This window comes from Notechis scutatus, chromosome 1 (genome assembly GCF_049901735.1).
Source record: "Notechis scutatus isolate UNSWTSFEM ecotype Mainland chromosome 1, rNotScu1.2, whole genome shotgun sequence".
Classification (NCBI taxonomy): domain Eukaryota; kingdom Metazoa; phylum Chordata; class Lepidosauria; order Squamata; family Elapidae; genus Notechis; species Notechis scutatus.
This window is the reverse complement of record NC_142009.1, coordinates 231,093,540-231,120,605: the sequence shown is the minus strand read 5'-3', so window position 1 is coordinate 231,120,605 and position 27,066 is coordinate 231,093,540. Positions and strand designations below refer to the sequence as shown.

Below are 27,066 nucleotides of genomic sequence, written 5' to 3'. Positions count from 1 at the left end.
AATCAAATAGATGGCAAGCTATAAAAAAAAAACTTGTGAAAAGCAAACCAAAAGGCATGGCAGGAAGGAACCATGATAGCAAACAAGCAATTACAAAGGATCAGGACCATAAAACCAAGATCCCAGGAAAAGAGACAGGAATTCAACACAAACAAATCAAAGACTTCACTTCCAAATCAAAGGACCTGAAAAAGTATAAGAAAGGGGTTTTCTTACCTACTTATTAGATTAATCCTAGGAATGCTGTGAGATTTCTTTTTACCTGCCTTCCTATTAATAAACTGATTCTGACTTTCAACGCAGCTGACCAAATCATTTTGCATTTCTCCCAGCCAGGAAATTTGAATCCACAAAAGGAAAGAACTTTGCCTATTCCTTAAAGGGCAAGGCTTCTTTTTTCCTTTCCTCAGTATTATGCACTGTCATAGGCGGATGTGTCAGGGCAACGCAAATATACATTTGATATTCCAGAGGTGTTATCTCTCCTGGTTTTTTTTTTCTTTCTTAGCATTTTTCCTGAAGATGCCAGGTGCACTTATTTAGATCAGTCAAATGTTGGTTCATTGATTATGATAGGAATTGACCAACCGGCTTGTCATCTAAGTGTGATATTATCTCTGCTAATATGTTGAAATAAAAGGAGACTTGTGGTATATTAACATTTAATCCCACTGAATCCAAGTGAAACTCAGTGGATACAAAACACACATTTTCATGAACATTTCTTGTTCATTTTTTTTTGTCCACTAGTAATTTCAGCAGATTATTTTGGCCATTACCTGTCCATGTACTAATGCTGTACTCACAAGAATATCCTCAAATACATTCTACATTATGTGTATACGTATGCACAGCTGTGCATGTGTGCCTCTGAGATAGTGTTGGTTCCTGGTGAGTGCCTGGACAAATCCCTGCAGTTTTCTTGGCAAGATTTCAGAAGAGGTTTGCTTTTGCCTGCTTCCTAGGGCTGAAAGAGAGACCCAGTTGGCTTTGTGCCTAGGGCAGCACTAAAACTCACAGTCTCCCAGTTTCTAGGCTATTGCCTTAAACTGGATCTCATTCTGCATGATATAACTCTACAGTATTCATTTAACAGTTTAGCCATGTTTTTATAGATGGTTGTGAGCCTCCTAGAGTCACAGTATGAGATAGGTAAACATATAAGTCCTGTAAATAAACAAATGGAATTGTGGGTTAATATTTATGTAATTGAGGTTGATTAAGAAAAGTTCACAGAACCTGCCTATATGAATTTATTTGCTGTTGGGTAAAAATCTTTTTGACATGACATTGAATTTATATTTGATCTCAGTTGTTTTGGTTGTATTCATGAATCTATTCCTAATGTATTTCCTTTATTTATACAAATTTCTCCTTGGATACAGCATTGAAAATAGATGATTAAAAGGGTGTATCTTTAAGATTAAATATGTACCTTTCTGTATACCTCCCATTTTCACCAATGCCTCTTTTTCTGGGTTTTTGGATCAGAATGAACAGAGTTCCCAATCAAAAGGGTTTTTAATATATTTTACTTTTAATTGCTCTTTTTTGCTTTAGTTAGTTTTTAATGTTCCTTGTTCTTTTATATTTATTGATTCTTATGTTTTTGTATTTGGTCTCCAGAATCATGTTGTCTACGTTAGGCAGCCATATCAATGCTTCAAACAAACAACAAATACTGATTTTAATAATATTTGAATCGGTGTAATTTTAATGTTTTAATATTTTAATTATTTTTTACTTGCTTTATAATGTGCAAGCTACCCAGAGGCACGTTGTGAAGGGAGATGGGCAGCATACACATTTAATAACTAAAATAAAAATTGATCTGATGCAAAAAAAAAAATTCCCAAACATGCATAAAGTACTCTAACAGAAAGGACTGTTAAGCATTCTTTGAATTTAACATGCACGTTTTCAGCATTTGGCTGAGAATTGGGGATAGAGCTGAACAGTGAAGATTTCTACCCAGACAAATACTACTGGTAACTTAAAAGGACAGATTTTCCCCCAAGAACCTCAAAAGTTGTTTGTTGGCTAGTTTGCCTGCTGGTGTCCTACAGCCCACTATGGACAACCAAGTCTGATGAAATTCTAGCCTAATTGATCAGAGCTGGAAAAAAATTAATTGTCCGGGAGCAAACAGAAGGAAAAAAGTGAGAAGAAAGATAGTAAAGATAAGAAGAGAACGGGTTCAGGCAGGCAAGAGCTTTTAGTACCTTCTGTTTTGTGGAGGCTGAGGGAGACATCCCCTCCAGTGGTTAACTTCTGCACCGTGTGATTCATCAGGACGGGGACAGATACTGGAGCAGAAGAAATAACACAATCTGCAAATCAAAAGCTCACTATATAAGATCACTGGGAAAAGGCCCCCCAATCTCTTCTTTTACCCATAGGTTTTCTTGCTTTCAGAGGACACGTCTGTAGTAAGATCTTATTCGTTATATACATCTGTCACAGATCTATGTATTCCACTTGCTACTTCACTAGCTACGCATCTGCCTACTTCAGTTGAAAAGCACATGACAAAATGCCAGACACTAGTGGGTTGAAGGTGATTACAGCTAAACAGCACTTTGACTTTGATTTCCAGCTGGAGCTTTAGAGCAGGAATGGAGCACTTGACTGTTTGCAACATGTTGAAGAAGCCGCAGCCCTTCTTGGAATATTAGAGCTATGTCACTTGGCTGCTTTAAGGTGGTCTGCCTGGGTGCATTCACACTCCCATAAGCTCTAATGCATCTTTTGGCAATTAAATTCAAAGTGTTGCACAATCTTAAGTAGTATTGCATTAAAAAAAACCCACTTCTTTTATCTCTATATTCCAATACAAATAAATCCGACCATGCAGGTATCATAAACAGGATAATATAAAGGACCCTGAGAACTAGTGGCTGCATTGAGTAGATCTGTAGAAAGGCTCTCTCAGCCTCTTGGCTAATCAGTTATATTTTGTGAGATGTGCAGCTATATAAATATGCACATTCTTTCAGCAGATTGAAATTTCCGTTCTAGCCTAATGGAGGTTTTCAGAAATGGCACACCTATAACAGCACGGAGCTTATGCTGTTGCTTGCTAGCTGTAGGAATTCTTTGCAGGGAGCCTTCACAATTACTTCATTTCAGCAAAAAGAGAATCGGTCTCATATTTCAGATCACAGTTTACTCCAGTGCAATGCCCTCTAAATAAGACACATTAAAAATCCCATCCCACCATAGTTCTGAAACTTTTAATATGTTGTTCTCTCCTTGCTTTTTAATCATAATATTAATATTTTTACTTGGTTTATTTTTAGATTACTGTTCTATAAGGTATTTTGTTAATTGTAAGACATCCAGAATTAAATTTTGTGAGATGTGCAACTATATAAATATGACGAACGAACAAATGAATAAACAAAATATTCCTTCTAAGTCACTTCTCCCCCCCCCCCGCCACCCCCAGCACTTGTGATTCCCCAGGACATGAAAAGTACCATTTTTCTTCTGTCTTTTCAGCAGAAGGATAATAATCACAATGCTCAGAAAAAGGAGAAAACCCAGAATGATGCAGGTGATCCGCAGGTTCCGATCTGGTGATGTTGCTTTCGGTTCTTCAGGAGTTGTTAAAGCTGCAAATGGAAACATTGATAGAAATGAGAAAATGGAAGAAGAAAGCTGCTTTCTGAAGCCGTGTGCAGGTAGTCCTTGACTTACAACCACAACTGAATCCAGAATTTATGTTGCCACATTTCTTGCCACATTTGTTTAGTGAATCACTGCAGTTGTTACATTTGTAATATAGTTGTTTGTTTGTTTTTTGAGCAAATTTTATTAATTTTTAAAGACATACAAAACATAAATACACAAAAACACAAAACATAAAAACATAAAAAATCTCTGGGAACTCTGTCTTGGTTTGGACTGACTGAGAACTTTGGGATTGTCTTATTTTTCCTTTGGAATATTCTGGCTGTTGTAAGAGAAAAGAAAAGAAAAGATTTATAATGGCTTCTTCTATCGAGGAACTGAGAAAAGATTATGAGCAAGCAAAACAAAATGGTAAAGCTGGTTTGAAAGAAACCTTCCTTTTTTAGAAATGGCGCTTATTAATTATCAACAAACATTGCAACAGATGAAGACAGCAGAAGAAGAACAAAGAGAGGAAGCCATCTTTAATAAATCTCAGAACTCGACCAAGAGGGAAGGAAGAGGAAAAAGAAGAGAAATAAAGGACTTAAGATTTAAAAAACATTTAAGAAAGGAAAAACAAGGTGCAAAATCAATATAAGGATGGTAAACAAAAGGGAAGAGGAATACGACAGAGAAGGGAAGCCAGTAAGGCAGAGGCTAGAAGAAGGGGGGCTAGAAAGGTTTGTTGGGGGAAGAAAGAAAGGGAAAAGGTGGAGAAAAGCTACAAAGTTTTGAAATTAAATGAGAAAAAGAAATTTTTTTAGGGATAAAGGATAAGTATAATTTCTTCAAAAAGATTTTGCAAGGTACATAAGATGATATTGTAGTATCGTATCAGAAATAGAAAATTTAAATGGCTTGAGAGTTGATAAGAGATTAAAATGTTGGAATGTTAATAATGATTGGTTTGAAAATATAATATGAGGGAGATTTAGAATATTAAACTTTAATTAAAGAGTTTATTAAGATTATGGTATTGATGTTATTATAAAACTTTCATTATAGTATTTTGTTTTTAATATTTAAATCTATTGCTTAACTATGTATTTAATTGTTTTAGATGTATTATTCAGTTAGAATGTACCAAGCAAAATCGGATTGGGTAGTTTAAAGATTAATTTGATTAATTTAGTGGGGAGATAGAAAGGCATCATACTCTGATTAGTGATTTCAGGAGAAATTTCTTTCTTTTTAAAAGGAATGAGACAAAGGTATAATAGAGAATGGACAAAAGATATAAATATAATGACTCAAATTAAGATGATTAATTAAGATAGAATCAAGAAGAGTGAAATATGAGGAGAAGTTAATATAGAAGACTTAGAATGGTAAATAAAATAAGTAATGATATGTAAGATGAGCCTGAATATAATTGAAGTCCATGAAAAGAGAGATACCTGGGTCCAAGTTACTTTCCAAAAAGATCTTTTTATGTTTTGTGTGTTGTGTGATTATGTTGTTTTTTTGGGGGAAAATTAATAAAACCTTGTAGAAATATAGAATGAGAATAATGGTAACTAAGTCAGAAAGAAGTAGATGAAATAATAATAATAAAATTGAATAAGAGTGAAGAGAAATAAAGGGAAATTGGATAAGAGGTTTTTGTATGTTTATATGGAAATGGTTTAAAACAGAATTATAGTTTATCTGACTTGTTAAATTTATAATGGAAAAAGGTTTAAACATGTAATGGATAATGATGACTTGTGTGTTTTGAAAATCAATAAAACTTGTTTAAAAAAAAAAAAAATCTCTTTTCTGAAAGTTGCTTGGTCCCGGGTTAAAACTCTTGGTACACACACAAATTCAAATTCATATTCATTTTACATACCATTTCATATCTAATTAACATTTTCAATTTTCTATATAGCTTCTCCTCTCTTTTAAATTTTCTCAATTTTATTTTATTTATCTCCTCTCAATTCAAATCATAATATTTATTATTCTTTGTCTGTTATATTTCCAGCTATCCATTTATCTTTCTTCTTTGAAAAAAAAACTTCTCCTGTACACTAAATGGAGTATGATGCCTTTATCTCTTTCCCTATCTTTATAATACTTAATATAAAACACATAACTTTCATTGGGATTCTGTCTGGTACATTCTAAAATTATACTATATTATCAAAACCAATACAAATCTATTCATTAATATTGATATTCATTTATATCTTAAACATTTAACACATTGCTTTTCAGTTAAATCACATACTTTTATGGGAGCACCTATTTTCCACAGTTATTCCCCCCCACATCACATATTATAGCTCATTATTTCATTACAATGTTCCTCCTTCTTCTACTTCAAATCTCTCATTTCACAAAAAGTTTCACTAGGATAACATAGTCTAATCATTAATATTAACAATCATTTATATCTTAAACATTTTACTCATTTCAATTAAATATCATGCCTTTGTGGGAACACTTATGCTTTATTTCCCCCACCCCACATCCCATATCTTAAATCATATTTCATTACAGTACTCCTTTTTCTTAACAAAATTTCACTAGGTTATACTAAATATTTTATCACATTTTAAATTACATATTATTTCCAATTTTCTATGGTTATTTCTAAATACAAATATAAAAATGCAATCTTATGTACCTTTCTAAATCCCTTTTTCAATAAAATTTATCCATTATCTCTAAAAAAACTTTTGCTTCTTCACATCTTGCTCCCCACCATTAAGGCTTCTCATCCCTTCCTTTCTCCCTTGCTTCTTCTTCTCCTTGTCCTCTTTACCCCCTTGTCTCTCCACCTCCCTTTTATTCTGCTTTCCCTCTTTCTGTTGTTTCCTAACATAATGTCCCCTTTTCACCTTATTCTTCTCTTTTTGGGTTGTTTTCCAGATCTTAAAGTCTTCTTTTCCTTTTTCTCTTTCTTTTTCCCTTCTCCGACCAAAGTTATTTGTTCATCAAAGATGGCTTCTTCTTTGTCCCCACCATCCTGTTGCTCATTCAGCTTTACATAAGTATAAACCGCCATTTCTAAAAATTGAAAAAGAGTGCCAAGGACATCTTTCCCTTCTTGTTTTTCTTTTTCATATTTTTGATATACAAGTTTCAGTCCATCCACAAGTGATGCCATTGTGTAGAGAAAAAGTTTTTCCAAACAACCACCCAAGTGCTTTTAATCAGAAATAATTCTCAAAAGTTCCAAAATCACCAAACAATCCAAACAAGCTGTTTCTTTTAAATACCTTCTCCTTCTTCACTTTCTCTTTCTGGGGTTAAAGTTTAATCACAAAGTTCCCTTTAAAATATATCTTTTAGAAGCCTTATTGATGTTTAGTAACTCTTTAAAGTTCTAGGCAATCTTCTCCTTATTTTCAAATTTTGCTCCAATTTTTTTTTTCCTTTCCCTTCCCACTCACAGCCAAAAAGATTTTTCCCATCCGCTGCCACGTTAGGAAGGAGAGTGAAACGAAAAAAAACAAAAACTTTCCCTTTTAGGATATTCGCAGCTTGTAACTCTCACTAGAAACAATGTATACTTAGCAGCCTTCAAGATTCCAGGTCACTTTCTCTTGCCTTGTCCCGGTTGAAAGCAGCTTTCATATTTCTTCCAACTTTCTCCCTCCTGCACCTGCTTGTCCGGCTGCAGATTTCTTCGTGGCGGCCATTGCTGACCGCCGTTCCTCCGCTTGGGAGAAGGGGTTTTGCCGGCTGGGGAGGGGTCTGCACCCCCAAGCCCCTGTCCGGATCCCCCTGTCTTCAGCTGCCTCTATGGGGCAGCTATATCCCCCAGATCCAAACGGATCGGGGGAACCTTGGCGGCGACCCAGCAGGGATCGCGCAATATTGCGAATCCTGCCGCCGCCAAAACCTTGCAAACCGGAAGTCCCTTTTGTAATATAGTTGTTAAGTGAATCTGGCTTCCCCGTTGACTTTGCTTGTCAGAAGGACATAAATCACATGACCATGGGGATGCTGCAGCCATCATAAGTGTGATAAGTGGTCATAAGTCACTTTTTTCAGTGCTGTTGTAACTTCGAATGGTCACTAAATGATTTTTTGTAAGTCGAGGACTACCTACTGTATATATGTGGGGGAGAGTCCAAACCTCTCTTCCAAAAATAAGTTTTTATTTTTCTACTTCAATCCCAGGATGCTTTAAAAGGTATTTAAAAGGCCTTTAGGTGATATTTTGGAGCTTGCAAGTTATCCAAGGATGCTGAGGTGATTGTGTCTTTCATTGCAAACCTTCTCTATCAGAGCTGTCCTGATCTGAAAATAGTCAGTGGGAATACTCTCATATATTTTCCTTTGCAAGTTAGCTGGAGCATGGGAAGATAGGGACTACCAGGTGTCAGAATTGAGACTGAGGAAGCAAATTTTAAGTCCACTCTTAGCTATGGAAACTTTCTGGGAAATATATGGGGAAGCTGAGCCATCCACTGCCTGCAAAACCAACTGCATAGGGTGATTTTACTGCAGACAAAAATGAGGGCAGAATCTGTAGGTAATCAGCCTTGAGGTTTTGGAAAAGAGACAGGGTATATATTTTTGTTTGTTTCTTTGTACCTCACCTTTATTATTTTTACAAATGATTTAAGGCAGCAAACATATGCAACACATTTTTCTTCTCCTGTTTTTTTTTCACAGCAACCCTGTGAGGTGAATTGGGCTGAAAGAGAGTGACCGGCGGAAGATCACCCAGCTGGCTTTCATGGTTAAGGTGGGACTTGAACTCATGGTCTCTCGTTTTCTAGCCTGGTGCCTTAATCACTAGACCAAACCGGATCTCTTTTACTCTATTTTCTATTTAATATAATAAAATGATTACTCCCTTTCATCTCATATCTAAAATATACGACTCTTACTTTTCACTCATGAGAATTTCTCCAAATATTTTCTTTATTTAAAAAGAAAATCTGAAAAACAATTTCTGTAACATCAGATTAAATGAGAATCCAGGGAACGGAAAATTCAGAAGAGATCTCTAGTACAGTGTCAAAAAAGATGCCCATAAAATGTTATGGTACTGCTTTTATTATAATAACATACCCAGCTAAGCACACAATCCTGATCTGTAAGTACCAACATCACCTTGAAGACATAGACTAAGAATGGGGTTGAGTAAGGGAGATGCTTTGACAGAAGTCTAGTCAAAAAGTAGCAGTAGCTTTTATCTGAAAAATAATGTGGAACACTATAGAAAAACCCGAGGATTATTAAAGAACATTGATTTTATCAGGATGTCCTGAAAGACCCCATGAATAAGACCAGACAATTTCACAATAGAACAATACAAGTATTTCTACCTGTAGCACCCACAGAAAGCCATGATGAGACTAACATGGTAGACACACAATGAAATCATATGCACCCGTGACACATCTGCATTCTGATATCTGATGCAAGTATGTTAAACAGTAGCATTTATATGAAGTTGTTCCCATGCATTGGCCATCATAGGCTTTGCCTGCAAACCATGCTGAAAACACTTTCAACAGCTGGAAACAGGCAAGCCAAACCACAGCAGCCAAAGAGACACAAGTTGTTTACCCCACTCATTTCTCAGTTTATCTTGGTTTAGAAAGGTGTCTATTACAACTGAAACACTACTTGGGAGGATAACACAAGATCAAAAGGTCAAGTTCTCCTACACTGTTGGGCAATATAAAAAACATACTGTAAGTTTGCTTTTTGTTCCTCAAAAATTGTTCATTTTTATTTTTATCTAACATTATGCTTGTTTGGACATGGATTAATGAAAACTATCTGGTAGAAAAAGTATCACTAAAAAGAACATAGGTTGAACAATTTCTCACTTATTGCATTAATATATTGCTAAATACCTTTAGCCAGATATTCAGCTGCTGCCTTCATATCAAGATATGAACTATACAATCAGATATATGATTGTAAGCCACCCAGAGTTACCCTGGGTAAGATGAGTGGCCAATACATTTTACAGATAATAAACAAACCAAATTTTAGCTTTCCCCAGTATTGAAGCTCCAGATTGAGCTCTTCTCTTTTTTCCCTTTCCTTTTTTCCCCATATTTATTTATTTCTTCCTTGGGCGGAACATATTTTTCAGTTGTCCCTTCCCTTTCCAGGACCCTTATATTCAATGCTGCTCATTTAGTGGCAGCCAGGGTCACAATTAGATTTGCACAGATAGAGTGGGAGGTCAACATTTTAGTTATAATTATTGATTATTGAATAATGTTAATTATTAATATTATATTTATTTCTTGTTTAACCTTCAGATCAATTAAATGAATACAGGTAGTCCTCAAGTTATGACCATAACCGAGCCTAAAATTTATGTTGCTAAGTGAAACATTTGTTAAGTGAGTTTTGCCCCATTTTACGAATTTTCTTGCCACAATCATTAAGCGAATCACTGTATTTGTTAAGTTAGTAATATGGTTGTTAAGAGAATCTGGATTCCCCTATTGACTTTGCTTGTCAGGAGATTGCCAAAGCTGATCCCATGACCCTGGGACCCTGCAACCTTCATAAAGATGAATTTAGATGCTAAGCATCTGAATTTTCATCACATGACCATGAGGATGCTGCAGTGGTTGTGTGACAAACAGTCATAAGTCACCTTTTTCAGTGCTGTTGTAACTTTGAATGGTCACTAAATGAACTGTTGAAAGTCGAGGACAACCTGTATATTGTAGAAATGCATTTATGATTCTAGGGATCATTCTAATGCAAACCTTATGAAGCACCGATTCAATCTAGTACCAAATGTCAGTCAGTTTGGAATTTTGCTTCTGGCTTTTATACCACTAAGATGAATTGGGACTAAGATAAAAGATATAGTTGAGAAAGAAAGAAAAAACACTGCTCAAAGTGAATTTGCATGTAGTAAGCTCTTCATAAGCAGGCAATCTACAATGACTTTATTTAAGCAACTGCACTGTGTGCAGTTGAAGTACTTTAAAGAGATTCTACTTACTTATACTGGGTAAATGGGAGACTGAAGTCAAAGTTTCTCTTTCTGTTGTATCTGTAGGCGTCTGGATAGCCAGTGAGCCTGAAATTATAAAATGATACAAAAAAATAAAAAATAAAACCAATGAACACTGAAGAAGTGAATCAGTGTCAGATTTTTATTGAATTTTTTACAATGAGCATAAAAACTAACACAAACTAATAAGAGGTAAAGGCAGACAAGTGGAAAAAAGTCAAAATGCAGAAAGAAAGAATAGAAAGAAATAGAAAGAAGAATTTTCTGATTTCCTTTGCAGCGAATATAAGTACGAATTACATAGTTATCTCTTATGCCTTGATTACAAAAGAAAGTTCACTCTTTTTTATTATTCAGGTTTGTTTTTTAATCACAACCACAAATCATAAGTGAATTTTTTTCAATTTTATTCAAAAAGTCTATAAGGGGTTTACAGTCAACCATAAATGTAGACACAGTTTACTCTCTATAATCAAAGAAATTAATTTGGCAGTCTCCACAAGTTCCATCATCTTCACCAACCAGTTTCAAATTTAGACAAATAAAGATATGCTGAATCTTAGCTTTCCCAGACTATATATTCTAAAATAATTGTGTGCTTCAAGAAGAAACAGAATTCTCCTGGGGAAAGCAAACCTTAACTCCAGAGCCTCAGAATCACAGAGCATGTATGGGTTTTGCACCATGAACATTGTTGTATGGATCAATAGACCAGAATCAATAAAGGAATGAAACACATCAGAGAGTTGGAGCAAAAACAATCTTTCCAATCAAAGCCAGCTGAAACCTCCTACAGACCACAATAGCTAATATGATAGCAGGTTTCTCACTTTCCAAACAAGCTACTTTGGCTAACCTGTCACACATTTGCAAATTAGGACATTTGCAGATGGTGATGGCAAGACAGTTGCCAAGTGGCCTCTCAAGTGCCCTTGCCAGAAAAACCAAACAGCCTCATTGTATGAATTATATGCTGTAGCAAAAAAAAAAAAAAAAAAACATAATTACCATCATGCAGCACTGATATGTAAGCAGACAGAAGAGGTGGCATTGATGCCTCTGTCTTTTAATTTAATCCTTGCCATTTGCCTTTATTTTACCTATCTACTTCTATTAATCTTCCCTGCTTTTTTGTTCTTCTCTTTTCCTTTCCTTTTCAGGTTTATAAGAGCACAGCCATACACCCACTGTTTCCCTGTGTCTTTAATTCTGCTGACCTGAAGCGTGGAAACAAAGAGCAAGTATGTGCATGGATAGGATACTCACTGGTCCTGCAGTGGCCAAAAAAACCCCCCAAACAACCCACCCCATTTCACATTATAGGTAAAGAAAATCATTTGCCTATACTCCTACACCCCTATTACTTCACATTTCATTTGTCTGACTGTCTGTCAAAAAATCCTGGCAGCTCCCCTGAAGGCTTAAGAACTGTCAAGCCATCTTTCCTCTTGAAAGACCTGCTAGCATGGCTGCAGCCTAAGTGCCAAGTAGTGGGGTGTGGATGTAGCTCTGTAAGCAAGGAAAGGTTGGTCTATATAAGTTCTACAGAGCTGTAATGTGGCCAAAAAAAGCAAATCAGATTCCTGGCTGGGGACCCTCCTTTCAAAGACATTCAGATTTCAAATACTCGACACTAATGCTAATACTCAGCACTAATCAGCTCAGCGACTGAACAGGAATGATGCCACAGGGACACAAAACTAATGCACAGAACAATGCATGTATTGTGTGAAAAGATACCTTAAGTGCAGGATGGACAATATTATTGTTAGCAAGAGACACGGTTGATTGAATTGCCATTATCCCCAAAAACTCAATACATGGCTCAGCTTGTATCACTCAATAAATATCAGCTTGTATCAACACAAGTAGAATGCCAACGATCTGTCTTAGGTTTTGTGTTATATTTGGACTTTAAACAAAGCAACCTGGGGACATTTATCAAATTTGCAGATGACACAGAACTAAGTGACTAACAGTACAAAATGCAGAATCAAGGGCAGAATTCAAAACAGTTCTGACAAATGGAACCCTGGACCCAAAGCTATCCAGATGAAATTCAAGAGAGAAATGTAAAGTCCTAACAACTTGAATAGTAAAATATCAGAACTATAAGGCCAACTAGGATACGATAAATGTAAAAAGAATTTAATTTTCCTTGTGGCTCACAAGTTGAACACAGTCCTTTTCAGTCAGGGTTAAAACCTGAGCATGGAAAGTTGGGGACTGAACCCGCATTGCTACTCTTGTAGGTTACTGATGATGATGTTTTAAAAGGGGGAGAGTGACCCTATAGTATTCCTCTGTATGGTCAGTTGAGGTGGGGGGGACTAGATAAGCTGTAGAGCTCTTCTATATGGGTGTAGAGACCTGGAGAGATGACCTTGAAGCAAATATTCAGCAGCCATCACTAAACAAAAAAACAAACAAACAGAAGCATTCTTTATGTTCTGGGAAGGGAGAGAGTATTGAGAAGAGGCTTAAAACTCCCTGATTCACTAGAGTATAAGCGGAAGGGGAGAAAAAACACAATCAGACTCTCAAGATTTTGTTACTATAGCCTATATTGATAATGCACAGTTCTAGTCTTCCTGTGGTGTTACTTTCATGCCCTGGTTTACCTTGTAATGGGCTAGTAATGAGATGCCACAGGCTCTCTCCTATCTTATGTAACATAAAAACACTGGAAAATTTGTTCACGTATTTAGAGTAAGGTATTGCAGAGACCATAGAGATGATCTTGGAGAAACTAAGCTGAGATGATGGTTGCAACAACATGTTGCCTGAGAAACAGAGAAAGTGTGAGAAAGAAACTGAGACTGACTACTCACTAATTCACTAGTATAAAAGGGAGGGAGAGAAAAACTCAGTCAGGGTTTCAAGATTCTGTTGCTATAACTTATCTCAATAAAGTCTAGTTCCAGTCATTCATGGAGTCTTTTTTTCTGTCATGATTTACCTCATAGATATCATCATTATGCAGATGATACTCAGTGTTACATTTGTACTTCAGAATGTGTGGGTGATGCAATAAAAGTCTTGACCTGTGTCTGGAGGCTATTTTGGCCTTGATGGAGAGAAACAGGTTTAAAGTCAAAGTTAATAAAATAAGGCAGTTATGGCTTCAGAAGCAATTTTACTCTGAGGGGAGGGAGTACCATCTTTTGCTCTAGACAAAGATGGTAATGTGGTATTTGGCTGTGTTAAAAGAAGCACAGTGTACAAGGTCTTAAGAACTAATTATTTACTTCTATTCTACACTGGTCAGGCTAAAGGCATATCACCAAGTCCAGTTTTAATGTTACATTTTAATAAGGATTTGAAGAATCTGGAAACTGAGATTTACAAGTTATGGCCCAATGACTAATACATTTTTAGTCTTTAGAAGAGTATACTGAAAGAAGACATGATCTAGACATGATAGTCTAAGTATTTATTTATTTAGAAAATTTATATGGCCACTGAACTTGTTCCTACTGACTTTGGGTGGCTTATAAAAATAAAAACCCCAATACAAAAGCTAATTTGAAATCTGAAGTGTTAAATTAAGCAGAGGGCAGATCAGATGTATCTTCTATTGTTTTAGAAAGCAAGATTAAAAGCATTACAAAGGAAATTGAAGATTTTGCCTAAGCATTAGTGGAAACTTCCAGATAATAAAATGTATTCAGCACTACTTCAGAAAATGAGGATTTTTCTTCATTGGACAATCCACTATTTTTCCCCAATGAATAAAACAAATTCACAAAACCATTTTGTAATAATTCATATTAAACCTGACACAAATCTTCCTCTAATTTTTAATTAAAGTAGCTATAAATCTAATTTAAATAATCTTCTGACTGCTAGTTGGTGTTCATGGACACAATCTGCTAGTCTTTTGCCTGCCTGTCTTATTTAATGTCTGTTTGTCCTTTGACTCTTCATTATAGATGACTCCTGTTTTTTATTCTTGGGCTACTGGAACTTTTGATTTACTTAAGATATTTTGGAGGCTTTAGTTACTTGTTCCTGAGATTTTTTGACATATGACAATGTTAGCCTTTTTATAGCTTGCATTGACTGTGTTGAAATGGGTTGAGTGGCCAGGCATTTTTTGATAAAGTTGTGTGGGTATCCATTTTGTTGGAAGGTGTTGTAGTGATGATCTGTTTCCTTTTGCTGGTGGTCTGGGTTGCTCCAGTGCATTTGTGTTCATTTGAATAAAGTTCTTACACAGCTCCTCTTGCAGGAGGTTGCATTGTTACTTTGATAGTGAAGCACTTGGTTAGTGTGGGTAAATTTTTGATAGAGATCTGTTTCTAATTTGCTGCCATTTCCTGTGCTGATGAGGACATCCAGGAAGGGAATGTGTTGTTTTCTTCTTCCCTTGTGAATTTAATCCTTTGAAGACCACGCTGATTGTTTTATGTGTCTTCTCTAATCGTTCCTTTTTTATTACAACAAAGGTGTCATTTATTTATTTATTTATTTGATTTATTTGATTTGTCAATTGTTTACAAGATAATAAGTACAAGTGTATACATAGTTGTTAATATATGAAATGGGTACATATAAGAAAAATAAAAGAATAAGAGAAACAATAGGACAGGGACGGTAGGCACGATGGTGCGCTTATGCACGCCCCTACAGACCTCTTAGGAAAGGGGTGAGGTCAATAGTAGACAGTCTAAGGTTAAAGTTTTTGGGGTTTGGGAAGAGACTACAGAGTCGGGTGAGTATTCCAGACATTGACCACTCTATTGCTGAAGTCGTATTTCCTGCAATCAAGTTTGGTGCGGTTTACTTTGAGTTTGTATCTGTTGTGTGCTCTTGTGTTGTTATGGTTAAAGCTGAAGTATTCATTGACAGGTAGGACATTGCAATGTATGATTTTATATACCATGCTTAAGTCGGACCGAAGGCAGCGTAATTCAAGGTTTTCTAGTTTTAGAATTTCGAGTCTGGTGGCATAAGGTATTCTACAACTGAGTAGAAGAGTGGAGAACTCTTCTTGTGAAATACTTCTGGACTTTCTCAATTGTGCTAATATCACATACGTAATAAGGATTCCAGACTGATGAACTGTATTCGAGTATTGGTCTAGCAAATGTTTTATATGCTCTGGTTAGTAGTGAGATATTACCAGAGAAAAAGCAACGTAGGATTAGGTTAACAACTCTTAATGCCTTTTTGGCTATGTTGTTGCAGTGGGCTCTAGCACTTAGATCATTAGAGGTGAGTATTCCCAGGTCCTTTACAGAGCTTGGGTCGTCAACAAGATCTTGACTATTCAGTTTGTATTTTTATTTTCTGATTTTTTTACCAATATGTAAGACAGAGCATTTATTTGTTGAGATTTGAAGTTGCCATATGTTAGACCATTCAGATACATAGTCTAGGTCTTTTTGAAGGGTAGTAGTATTGTCTGTGGTATTGAACAGCTTTACATCATCAGCGAAGAGAACGCAATTGCTCTTGATATGATCACAAAGGTCGTTTATGTAGATTATGAAGAGAGTTGGTCCTAGAACACTGCCTTGGGGAACACCACTATTGACAGGTACTGGATTTGATAGGGCGTTCCCGATTTTGACCATTTGTTGTCTGTTTGACAGGATCCATCTACATACTGGATCATCTACATACTGGATCCATACTTTGGGCTGTATGTGTGGGAATGCTATAGTTTCTAAATTCTACATTACCCTGTCTGCTATGAGTCCTGAGGGTGTGAGCCCAAGGGTGACTCACTAATTTATTGCTGTAGTTGTCTATCAAATTGAAAATAGCTAGTGAGTCAAAAGTTGATGAGATCCATGATTCTGAGTTTTTCAATCTTAGTATATTTAGTTAGATTGGATACATTGTGTGGTATTGCTGCCATGGATTTTTTTTTTTGCTAGTTCTGGGTCTATGGATGTAGAGTGCTGTAACACTAAATGATACCATAATCTCACCTTCTCCTATTATTATTATTATCTCCTATTTTCTGAAGATGCTTTAGTGAGGAATTGATATCAATATTTATCTCCTGGTTGTCATGGCAAAGAATCTCCTCTGTTTCCAGCAAAGCATCCTTTTGACTCTCCATAGAGCTTCACTCACATTTAATTCAAAACCACTACCATTCCTCTTCAGGCCTTCTACAATATTTAAAACTTTGAAGAAGTAAGTGTGAGGCTCCTTTGAGGACCCATCTCTATTGAGAGTGAGACCTTTGTATCTTAAGACAAACTGATTTTAGCTATGGGCTAAGGTGACATCAGTACATGGTGGCTTATTGATAAAGTAGTGCAGGGATAGTCCTGGATTTACCTTGGCTTAGGAACCTACATCCTCCCTTTTGCAATTCATGAGACAGGCAGATTCTGTATAATGCATGCAGTCTCACAAATAAACAGATTCTGATCCATGAAAGGCTTTAAAAATGATAGCTAGCAGTGGGGCTTCCGGTTTGAGTTCCTTCGGCGACAGACAGAAATCCACGATCATGCGTGGTTTCGGTCTGGGCTCGCCGCTGGAGCGCCCAGAGCCGGCTGGTTTCGGGGTTTAGCCACCCCGTAAGGGTGGTGAAGAGGGGGGAAACTGCCAGCAGGGTTGAGGAGAGCCGCATCTCTCCTCCTCAGCTGGCCATTACTTCCTTTCCCGAAGGCGGTTGCAGCGGTGGTCAGAAATGGCCACCTCAAAGAAGAACTCGACCAGAAAAGAATGTGCAGGAGGAAGATAAGAAGTGAAAGTTTTGACTGACCGGGTTAAATGGCAAAAGTAACAACTAAGGTACCCTGGAATCTAAATTTACAAAAAAAATAACATCGCTCCAAAAGAAGAGTCGGAAGCAGCGAAGGAAATTGAAAAGGGAAAGATTTGGTTTTTTTTTTCTTCTCTCCCTTTCCTTATACTGACAACTAAGAGACTTAAATAAGAAATCGGAAAAATCCGCTTTGACATCAACAGGCAATTAAGCTGAAAATAAAATAAAATGTCAAAGGGATAATAAAGATTTCTGGACACTAATTTTTTTTTTCATAAGTAGGAAGGGAGAGAAAAAGAATAATAAGGGCAGGATCTGGAAAGAGGGAGGAGACTGCCTGGAATTAAAAAGAATCTACAGTAAAACTTCAACAAGACTTCTAAAAGATACATTTTAACTGAAACTCTGCAACTAAACAGTAGAACCCCAGGAAGAGAAAGTGAAAAAAAGAGCAAAAAGAAACAGCTTGCGTGTATTTGGATTAATTGGTGATCTTTGGATTCTTGGTTATTGCATTTGAATGACTAAAATTAATTGGGTGGTTGTTTAAAAATTTATACCATGGTACCACTTCTGGATGAATTGAAAATGGAATTTAAAAAGTATAAAAAAGATGCACAAGAAGGGAGAGGTTCTTTTGGCTTCATTTTTCAATTCTTAGAAATGGAGATTTGGAACTATGAGAAACAACAAGAAACGTCTGTAAAACAAGAAGACTGGGACAAAGAAAAAGCCATCTTTAATGAACAAGTAATTCTATGTGGGGAAGAAAAAGGAAAGGGGGGGAAAGAGAATGGAGAATTTAAGACTTAAAAAAACAACCAAAGAAAAGAAAAATAATTCGAAAAATAAGTATAATACTGGAAAGCAACAGAAAAGGGGAATACAGAAGAGACAAATAGAGGTAGAGAGACAAGGAGGTAAAAAGGGGAGAGAGAAGAAGAGAGGGAAGAAGGAAAGGAAAAGAAGTTACAAAGGACCGGAACAAGATACAGAGAAACAGGACCTATTTAGAGAGAATGGGTGAAATTTTAACTGAAAAAGGGATTCTGTAAAGGTACATAAGATTGTATTGTTATATTAGTAATAGAAATAACTTTAGAAAATTGGAAACAATGTATGATTAAAATGAGGGATAAAATGGTTAGTCTAATTTAGTGAAATGTTTGTTAATAAAATAAGTGAAATAAAATAAATGAGAAAATTGAATTAGGAAGGAACGGGAACATTTTAATTAGTTAATGTTTTATAAAATATAAGTGAAGGGGGGGATTTATTAATTATGGAAAGCTTATAATTATCCCCATAGAAGTATGATATTTAATTGAAAAGTAATGTTAAATAAGTTAAGATTTTAATGAATATTAACATTAATGATAGAATTGAATTGAAATGGAATGTGTTGTTTTAATTACATATATTTATAAAAAAAATTTTTAAAAGAATATAGTGTGTATTTTAAGAATGTACCAAGCAGAATCCGAATGGAAGTTATGTATTATATTGAATGTTATAATTTTAGGGTATAAATTCAAGCCTAAATAAGAGTTAAATGGATAAACTTAAAAGATATAAAGGTGTCGTACTCCAATCAGTAACTACAGGAGAAACTTTGTTTAATGAGAAAAGATAATAGATAATTGAAACAGGACAGACAAAAATATAAATATAATGATTTGAATTGAGATGAGATAATTAAAATAAAATTGAGAAAATTAAAAGAGGGGAGAAGATATGCAGAAAATGTAAAACAGTAATAAGATATGGAATAGAACATAAAAAATGAGCATGAAATTGAATTTGTGTCTGTACGAAGAAATGTAACCCGGGATTATGCTACTTTTAAAAAAGATGTTTTATTTGTTTTTTGTTTTTTTGTGAAAACTCAAATAAAATTTAGGGGAAAAAAATGATAGCTAGCATCTTAAATTGTAGCCAATAGCATGTTGATAATTAGGGCAGCTCCTGTAAAGCTATTATGTAGATGCAATAAGTCAAACTGGTTATAACCTGGGTTGATGCATTTGGGCCAGCTAAAGTGTCTAGATGATCTTCAAGGGCGATTTCATGTGTAATGAACTGCAGTTATCCAAACATGAAGTGATAAGGACATCACTAACAATAGAGCCTCTTGATTCAGAAAATATCCCAACTTATGCATAAGGCACAGCTGTGTACAAGCCCACCTGAACATGGCCTTCATTTGCCCTTAAAGAGGGGAGCCATGACTGGGAACTAACTCTGCATAGGAGCACAATTCTGCCCCAAACTAAAGACAAAGTATTTACATTATAAGATGGCTTCCAAATCAGTAGTGTCTTGGGGATTAAATCTGAGTTTGATTCATGCCATCCAGATACTAAAAGCCTCCAGAGTGTCACCTATATATTGATGGTACCACATTCAATGCCAAGGGATGGTCTTCCATATCATTTTCATGTAGTTGTTAAATAATTTGGAGATGAAGGTAGAGTCCTCAGGAACCTACAATACAGAGCCTCTACATTTCACTCTCATCCATCCACGAGTGCAGTGGTTCTCAGCCTGTGGCCTATGGACCCTTAGGGGCCAGAAAGGCTTGAAGAAACATTATGATTTAAATTTTGAGTTAAGTCTTTGTGGTCCTTGGCTGTAAAAGGTATTTAAAGGGGGTCTGTGGTGAAGAAATGGTTGAGAACCACAGCATGAGTGCAAGTATGCTCAGGGAAGAAAAGAATCCATGTATAACAGTGTCCCCCCCAGGGGTGAGATCCTACCAGCCTAACAACCAGTTCAGTGAGAGCGCACTGCATGTGCATGTGCAGTACTTGCAAAAAAACATCTCCTGCAAGCAATCACCATCTCCTGCTGACACGTGGCACTCAGCAGTGCTGCACAACTAAGGTAAAAATAAAGGACAGCCTTAGAGCCCAACCGAAGAAAAGACCTTCAGTGAGAACTGTTCGGTGTCAGCTGCTCTTCAGAGCTACCGATTCTATAGAACTGGGCTGAACCGGTAGAATCCCAACCGTGGTCCCCCCCACACTTATCCCCCCATAGGCAATCCAAAGGGATACTATGACCTATGGCATTGGATGTTGCACAGAGGGTGGGGAGGGTTACACTTCTCCTATCCTGTCCTGCCATAGGTCACCAACATAAGCTATCGGTGCTATCTGGGTCCCATATCTAGGCCTCAACCCCAATGAACATTAATTAAACATGAACACAAACAACAGAAATTTAGTTAAGTTCCATTCACAAACCTAAACAAATCACACCGGCATCTTTTTTGTGTCCACAATTATGGCTCTTCTTGGATAGACAGTCCCATAGATACAATTCGTTCCCCAAGCATTTCACTTCATTCATATGGATGGGTCTTGTCCCATTTTGGAAATGAGAGCCACTGAGAGCCCCAACGGCTGAACCACAACCAAGTTGCTGACACACAACTTCAGCATCAGCCAGGTCCCATTTGTCACCACATACTGTGCCCCAGATACCCATGACTTCCAACTCGACTCTGCCTGAACAGTTGCTTCCTCCATCCATCAGACGTAATTTTTTAATTTCTGCAAGATAAGAAGTTGAGATATTAAAGACAATCAGAAGTCGTGCACCTTGAATTGCAATGTAAGTCTTGACAATGTCAATCAAAAAACATAGTGTAGCTATTCTGATTTTTTTTTCTTTGGCAGATTTTTGGAGATGGGGGAGGATGAAAGAGCTGTGGGATAGTTAGAAATACGTGTATGAAACATGATAACTGCATGATGAAAGTTTCACCTGGAACCATTTCAAACTGGTGTAAAACATGTAATACTTTGAGGATTTCTGAAATAAATGGATAAATGCCTAAGAACAGAGTCCAAGGACTTTTTGCCAACTGCTATTTGAAACGATTAATTGTTGAGCCAGTGGAGAACAACACAGGCATGACATTTGCTGCCACCGTTATTGATCTCTGTTCTGCCTGTACCACTTTTGTTTCATGTCACTGTCAGTCATTTGCCATTCCACTAAGGCAATAGGGCACAAAGCCTAACATATTTCATACATTCTTGATGGTGTAGGAATAAGGGAGGAAAACACAATGTTAGTAACAATACAGCTAAGGAGAGTTTACGTATGTCCCTCGCATGGGCTGGGGACAAGTTGGAGGCTCTATGGCAACAAGAACATGTTGCAAGGGTATATTTATGCCATAGTTATGTACAAGTGGAAGAAAGCTGTAAATGACTATAGAAAGAAGACAGTAGTTTATCTGTATTCCACTTCATACTATCTTATAACCATTCAATGTACGATGAATTATCCATAAGATATTTTCCTTTTCTAATTTCCTATTTGCAGGCAATTACTTGATAGCGATAGTTCCATTTATGCCATGAAGTTTTACTGCCCATCCCAGCAGTAATAGTATGGCACTACATTTATCCCTCCCAGCAACAGAAGTTTAATATTCATTCATCAGTGTCTGCACATAACAGCAGAATGAAGTGATGGTAAAGTGAGTATCAGATGATAAGCAGTTGACTTTTTGATCGCTTTGTCATGTATCAAAGTTCCTGCTGATAAAAAAAAAAACCTACCCATTAGAAAAAAAGCTTATTTAAAGTTGACTCTATTGTAGTGTTTCCCAACCTTGGCAACTTTAAGAAGTGTGGACTTTAAGACCCAGAATTCCACAGCCAGCATAAGTGACACATCTTAAAAAATAGCCAAGGTGGGAAAACACTGCTCTCTCTCTCTCTCTCTTTTTTTTAATAAAGATCAGAAGAGTGTGGAGAATGTGAAATGCTATAGCCCATTGTTTCTCCTTCAGGTATCATCATCCAATTCATTCTGTGCTGATTGTGTCAGCCACCTTAAGTACAAAGAAATCAATTGTTTTAACCGCACTAGGGGATCCATCTGAAATATGTTCTGAAAACATCAGAATCCAATTGTCGGGAAATCACTCCAACCTGAATTTTAGCTGAGAGACATTTTCATGATAATGAGGCGCAGAGGATGGCAAAATGTCTTGAGGATTTGAGAGGGCTTTTGTCCCCTCTTCCAGTTAAGAGCAATATGCAGAAGCATACCTCCTCCATTTCGAAAGAAGTAAACAATTGTTTAAATGCTTAAAAAATGCTTTCCCTTACTTTAGATGGCACTTGAGCATAAAGCAGCAAGCAACGAACAATTTTGCTTTCTACCAGAGCTTTTAATAGCTAAGCAGGTATGAAACTACTGTGGAGAAGAGGCATATGAGAGAACTGTATATTATGATTCACTGCCCTTGTATCACAAATACACATTCTTCAGTTGGGTTGATAAAATGAATGCTCCCGGGTGGATTAACTATTAGCGAGTTCACAGTACAGGTAGTCCTCGACTTACAACACTTCTGTTGTGACTGTTCAAAGTAAATAATGGCATTGAAAAAAAGTGACATGACCATTTTTCACACAACCATTGCCACATCCACATGACCACCTGATCAGAATTGAGACACTTGGCAACTGACTCATATTTATGACGGTTGCAATGTCCTGGGCTCCTGTGATCACCTTTTGCGACCTTCTGATGAAAGCCAATAGGGAAACCAGTATCAGTTAACAACTGTGTTACTAAATTAACTACTGAGTGATTCACTTAACAACTATGGCAAGAAAGGTCATAAAATGGGGCAAAACTCACTTAACAAATGTCTCCTTAGCAATGGAAACTTTGGCTCAATTGTGGTCATAAGTCAAGGACTACTTCTATCCCAAAATGGAATCTGCCAAGCTTAGGTTGTGGTAGAAATCCCCAGCACCACCCAATGGGTCTCCAAAAAGGTCACTAAAAAAGAAATAAAAATCACTCTCCCTCCCTCCCCGCCCCAGTCCTCTTATCGGTGAGGTTGGGTAAACACAAACTACCACCCACACAGCTTCCTGCCTCTTTGATAAAAAATGTCACTGAGGTGAGTGTGCATGGAGCACAGGTGACCTCAAATACCACTGCTGAGGTAGACGCCTCTGCCTGGGAAGAATCCCAGTGGGGCACTTAACTATTTTTGTCCAGCAGATTCCCAGGTACACACTGATTGCTACTGCACAACTGAAAATAGGGGTTGCATTCCTGGAAAACACCAGCATAATTTCTCATTCGGCAGTTCATTTTTCAAACAGGAAAACAGATTATATTCCTTGGCAATCAGGAAGAGATAGGACGGATGTAGTAAAAATTGGTCAGCCCGCCCCCATCCGATCTCTATGACATGGATTTTGGAAAGCAATGACAGGGCCAGGCAAACTTCTAAATCAATGATACATCATCATATTTTGGAATGCTGTTGTTCTGAAGAGTCTATCTTCCATCAACGATCAGAATACAGCAGTCAGACGAAGGAGATGCCTGGGAGAACCATACAGCTCATTCTGTGCCCCTGAAGAAGTTTATTCCTCTAGGGATGACAGTGGTGCATGGGACATTAAAACTTGGAATTTAAGAGAAAAAGAAGCAGAGAAAATGAAGAGTGAATAAGAAGTTCTTTTGGAAGTGGAGAAGAATAAACAAGGAACAGCCAGTAGAGAGAATAGAATTGAAAATGAAGTGATAAATGATTTGGGATGAAGCTGAACTAAAACAATGCCAGAAGGAGTCTTTTAAAGATTTGAATGTGAATTATTGACACGTTAGTCTGCACTACTAGCTTGCCTTGGCATGAGCCTAGCCCACTGGCCATTTCTCAAGGAAAGGACTGTGTGATGTTGTTTCCTTTCTCCAACGCCAGGTCCACCAGAAAGGCAACCTCTGCACACCATTTCCTGCTACACCACCTAAGTAGTGTTTTTAACTTGTGTCAGTCCACACATTTTTCTATTAGCAGAGACAAACATCTCCATTCCGTTTGGTTGTTGAGTATAGTGACAGGAGCAATTTCCAATCACTGCCATCCATGGCCATATTATTTTTACAAGTTCACCAATGAGAAAGTGAAAAGGGTTGCTTTGTCTTTGATAAGTTCAGTAATGGAACAGTGAAAGAGAAGTTTTTCCTCCTCTTCCTCTTCCTCTTCCCTCCTCCCTCCTCCTCCTCCTCCAACTGGAAAATGTTCTGCTACTTTTCCCTTCTGACTCTAGTGACAGGAAAAAATAATAGAACTGTAGTTTTTTCCTCTTTTCCCATCGGAGAGATGCTGATGGAAAAAAGTCAGCTATAAGGGAGAATCAATGGAGAAGGTTCACTTAAAAGAAATGATGTATTTTCAAGGAATCCCCTACAGAAATGAAAGTGATTCAAACTTGTTTCCCTGACACAGATGGGAAAGATAAAGAAATACAGGGAGGTCCATCAATCAGGGCTCATGGTAAATCCAGGGAAAGTGTATCAGGCTATCATCTTGGCCAAAACAGAGAAAATTCAGAAAGGCGTTTCTTAAGCCTGCTTCATTTCCCATCATCTTATGAATAGAAGCAGAACAGCTTTAAGGTTTTAGTACAGAAAAGCCATAACAATAAATTAAGGAAATGTAGGTCATAAATGCTGTGGAGAAGTTGAAAAATGGTAAATATGCAAATATAGAGTAGTGTAATTTGAAATATATTATAATTCATAAATGATTTGCTTATGGAATGGCTGAGCAACTACTGGTAGTAGTATTGCACAAAGCTTGCATATATGCATATCAGCCTGGAGAATGATGTTACAGGTAACCCTCGACTTATGACTACAACTGAGCCCAAAAATTCTGTTGCTAAGCGAGACATTGTTATGTGAGTTTTGTCCCATTTTATGATTTTTCTTGCCATAGTTGTTAACTGAACCATTGCAGTTGTTAACTTAGTAACAGCTTGCTGTATTTTTTGCTCCATAAGACGCATCTAGGTTTAGAGGAGGAAAACAAGAAGAAAAATATTCTGAACCGGAGCCTGAGAGGTCCTCTCATCTTTATAGCAAAACACACCATAGGTTTAAAAAGGTTCTTTCTAAATAAAGTTTTCCCTCCCATGTTTTTACCTGGTTCTACAGTTGTGCTGCTGCTGGTGGTATTTCTGAGAGCAGGAGGTTCACTTGGCTTAGGCTGGGCTGAAATTAAAACAGAATTTAAAATGAAATATCACCAATATGTCACCACAGTAAACCACTTCCATCCTTAACGATAGAACACCCATCAATAATCTGTAAGAAAGCTGCTGTATCTAATTTAGGACTTGTTCAAATTTGAGAAATAGTATTTAGTACATTTTGAGTAATAAACTCTTTTTTTAAAAAAACCCAATCTTACAGTTGAAATATTTTGAAGGCTTTTTCTAGTAGCCAGTACTATTTGTTCAATAGGGATCAAATTGGTCTTATATGCATCAAAGCTTTCAATTCCTCTAGCATTCAATCGGGATCCAAACATTTGAGAAGCTAGCAATTATGTTTCTGAACAGGGAAATGGGTGGCATAATAAACATATTAAATATAAATATATTAATTATTTAATTAACAAATAACTAAACAAAGCACAAATATTAAGCATTTAATAGAGATACTTTGTAGAGTGATGTGGGTGGCATATTAATTTAACAAATAAATAATAAAAACTACAAAACAACATAATAATGTATAAAAGGTAGCAATTAAAATGGTAACAATTCTTGTCACTTTTTTCCCCGAGAAATATTTTAACCTGTTTCAAATTAAATTCTGATTCATCATGTCACGAGAAGGAAAATCAGGAAACTGTGTCTCATTTTCTTTGGTCCATGCAATGCAGGGGAATTCACTGGAGAAAGCAATTATGTTTGGAAGAGTTAGCGGTAAAAGAAAACCAGGCCGTCAAAGAACATGGGGACTGAACACCACCAAAGCAGACACCAACCAGAGCACAGAACAACTCAAAGAAATAATGCAAGATCGGGAGATGTGGAGAGACCTGGCCCAGAGAATTGCCAAGAGTTAGACATGACTGTATGGATATCATCATCATCATCATCATCATCATCTATTTACATGAAATAGTGCTCATTGTAAAAATGAAACTGCAGTAGAAGTTCATATTTATTTTAAATATTTTCTATTTCTGATTTTTATTCCAGTTTACCTGCTGCTCAGAACCAGAGATATTTTGAAAATGAAGTGCTAATCTATTATGAGAGAGTACTAAATAATTAAATACTGCATTTGATTAAGTCAATAATTCCTGCAACCTTACTCCAGAATAAATGTATTCATCATTAGGTCGTTTTTTTTCCTGCAAATGGCTCAGAGTGGAACCTCTTTAAAAATGACCACATCAACTGACCTTGTGACTCCAAGCAGTGCCCCAATAAGACCTATTTAATTATCAGAGCTCTATCAAGAAGAGCTTAATGAAATTATTTTTAGAGTATATTGGCTATTCTCTGCCATTTGATACCCCTGTTCCATTCAGCCCATTATCAATGGCACTCCGCAAATAGAATACTGTATCTGTTTACGTTGACTAGGTGTACATCATTCAGAGCTGCATTTTTTGAGATGGCTGGATAGATGATAGATTAGATTAGATTAGATTAGATTAGATACACAGACAGACGGACGGACGGACGGACAGACAGACAGACAGGCAGATACTTATCATCTCCAGACAACATGGATAAATCAGCTAATGAAAGATGGATGGGTAGAAAATGCACCATCCAACTGGGTGCTTGGCAAAGCAATTATTCTCTATTTTTTCCTATCAGCAAAGAAAGAGAATTTGCTTTAGATAGACATCTCTTTCAAAGGAGAGGAG

At 36.7% G+C, this 27,066-nt stretch overlaps 1 protein-coding gene across 4 annotated transcripts in view; it reads right to left on the bottom strand.

Annotated features, from left to right (window-relative positions):
• CD6 (CD6 molecule) overlaps positions 1-27,066 on the bottom strand; it is a 51,961-nt gene that overhangs the window by 9,209 nt on the left and 15,686 nt on the right. For 3 of the 4 annotated variants that reach the window (XM_087950598.1, XM_087950599.1, XM_026682592.2), the window contains exons 2-6: positions 25,320-25,388; positions 20,591-20,899; positions 10,601-10,678; positions 3,480-3,614; positions 2,223-2,330 (exon numbers count right to left, since the gene is read on the bottom strand). In XM_087950598.1, the coding sequence (XP_087806724.1) occupies positions 2,223-2,330; positions 3,480-3,614; positions 10,601-10,678; positions 20,591-20,899; positions 25,320-25,388 (699 nt within the window). The remainder of the gene's footprint in view (positions 1-2,222; positions 2,331-3,479; positions 3,615-10,600; positions 10,679-20,590; positions 20,900-25,319; positions 25,389-27,066) is intronic. The other variant, XM_087950597.1, reaches the window with a different exon arrangement.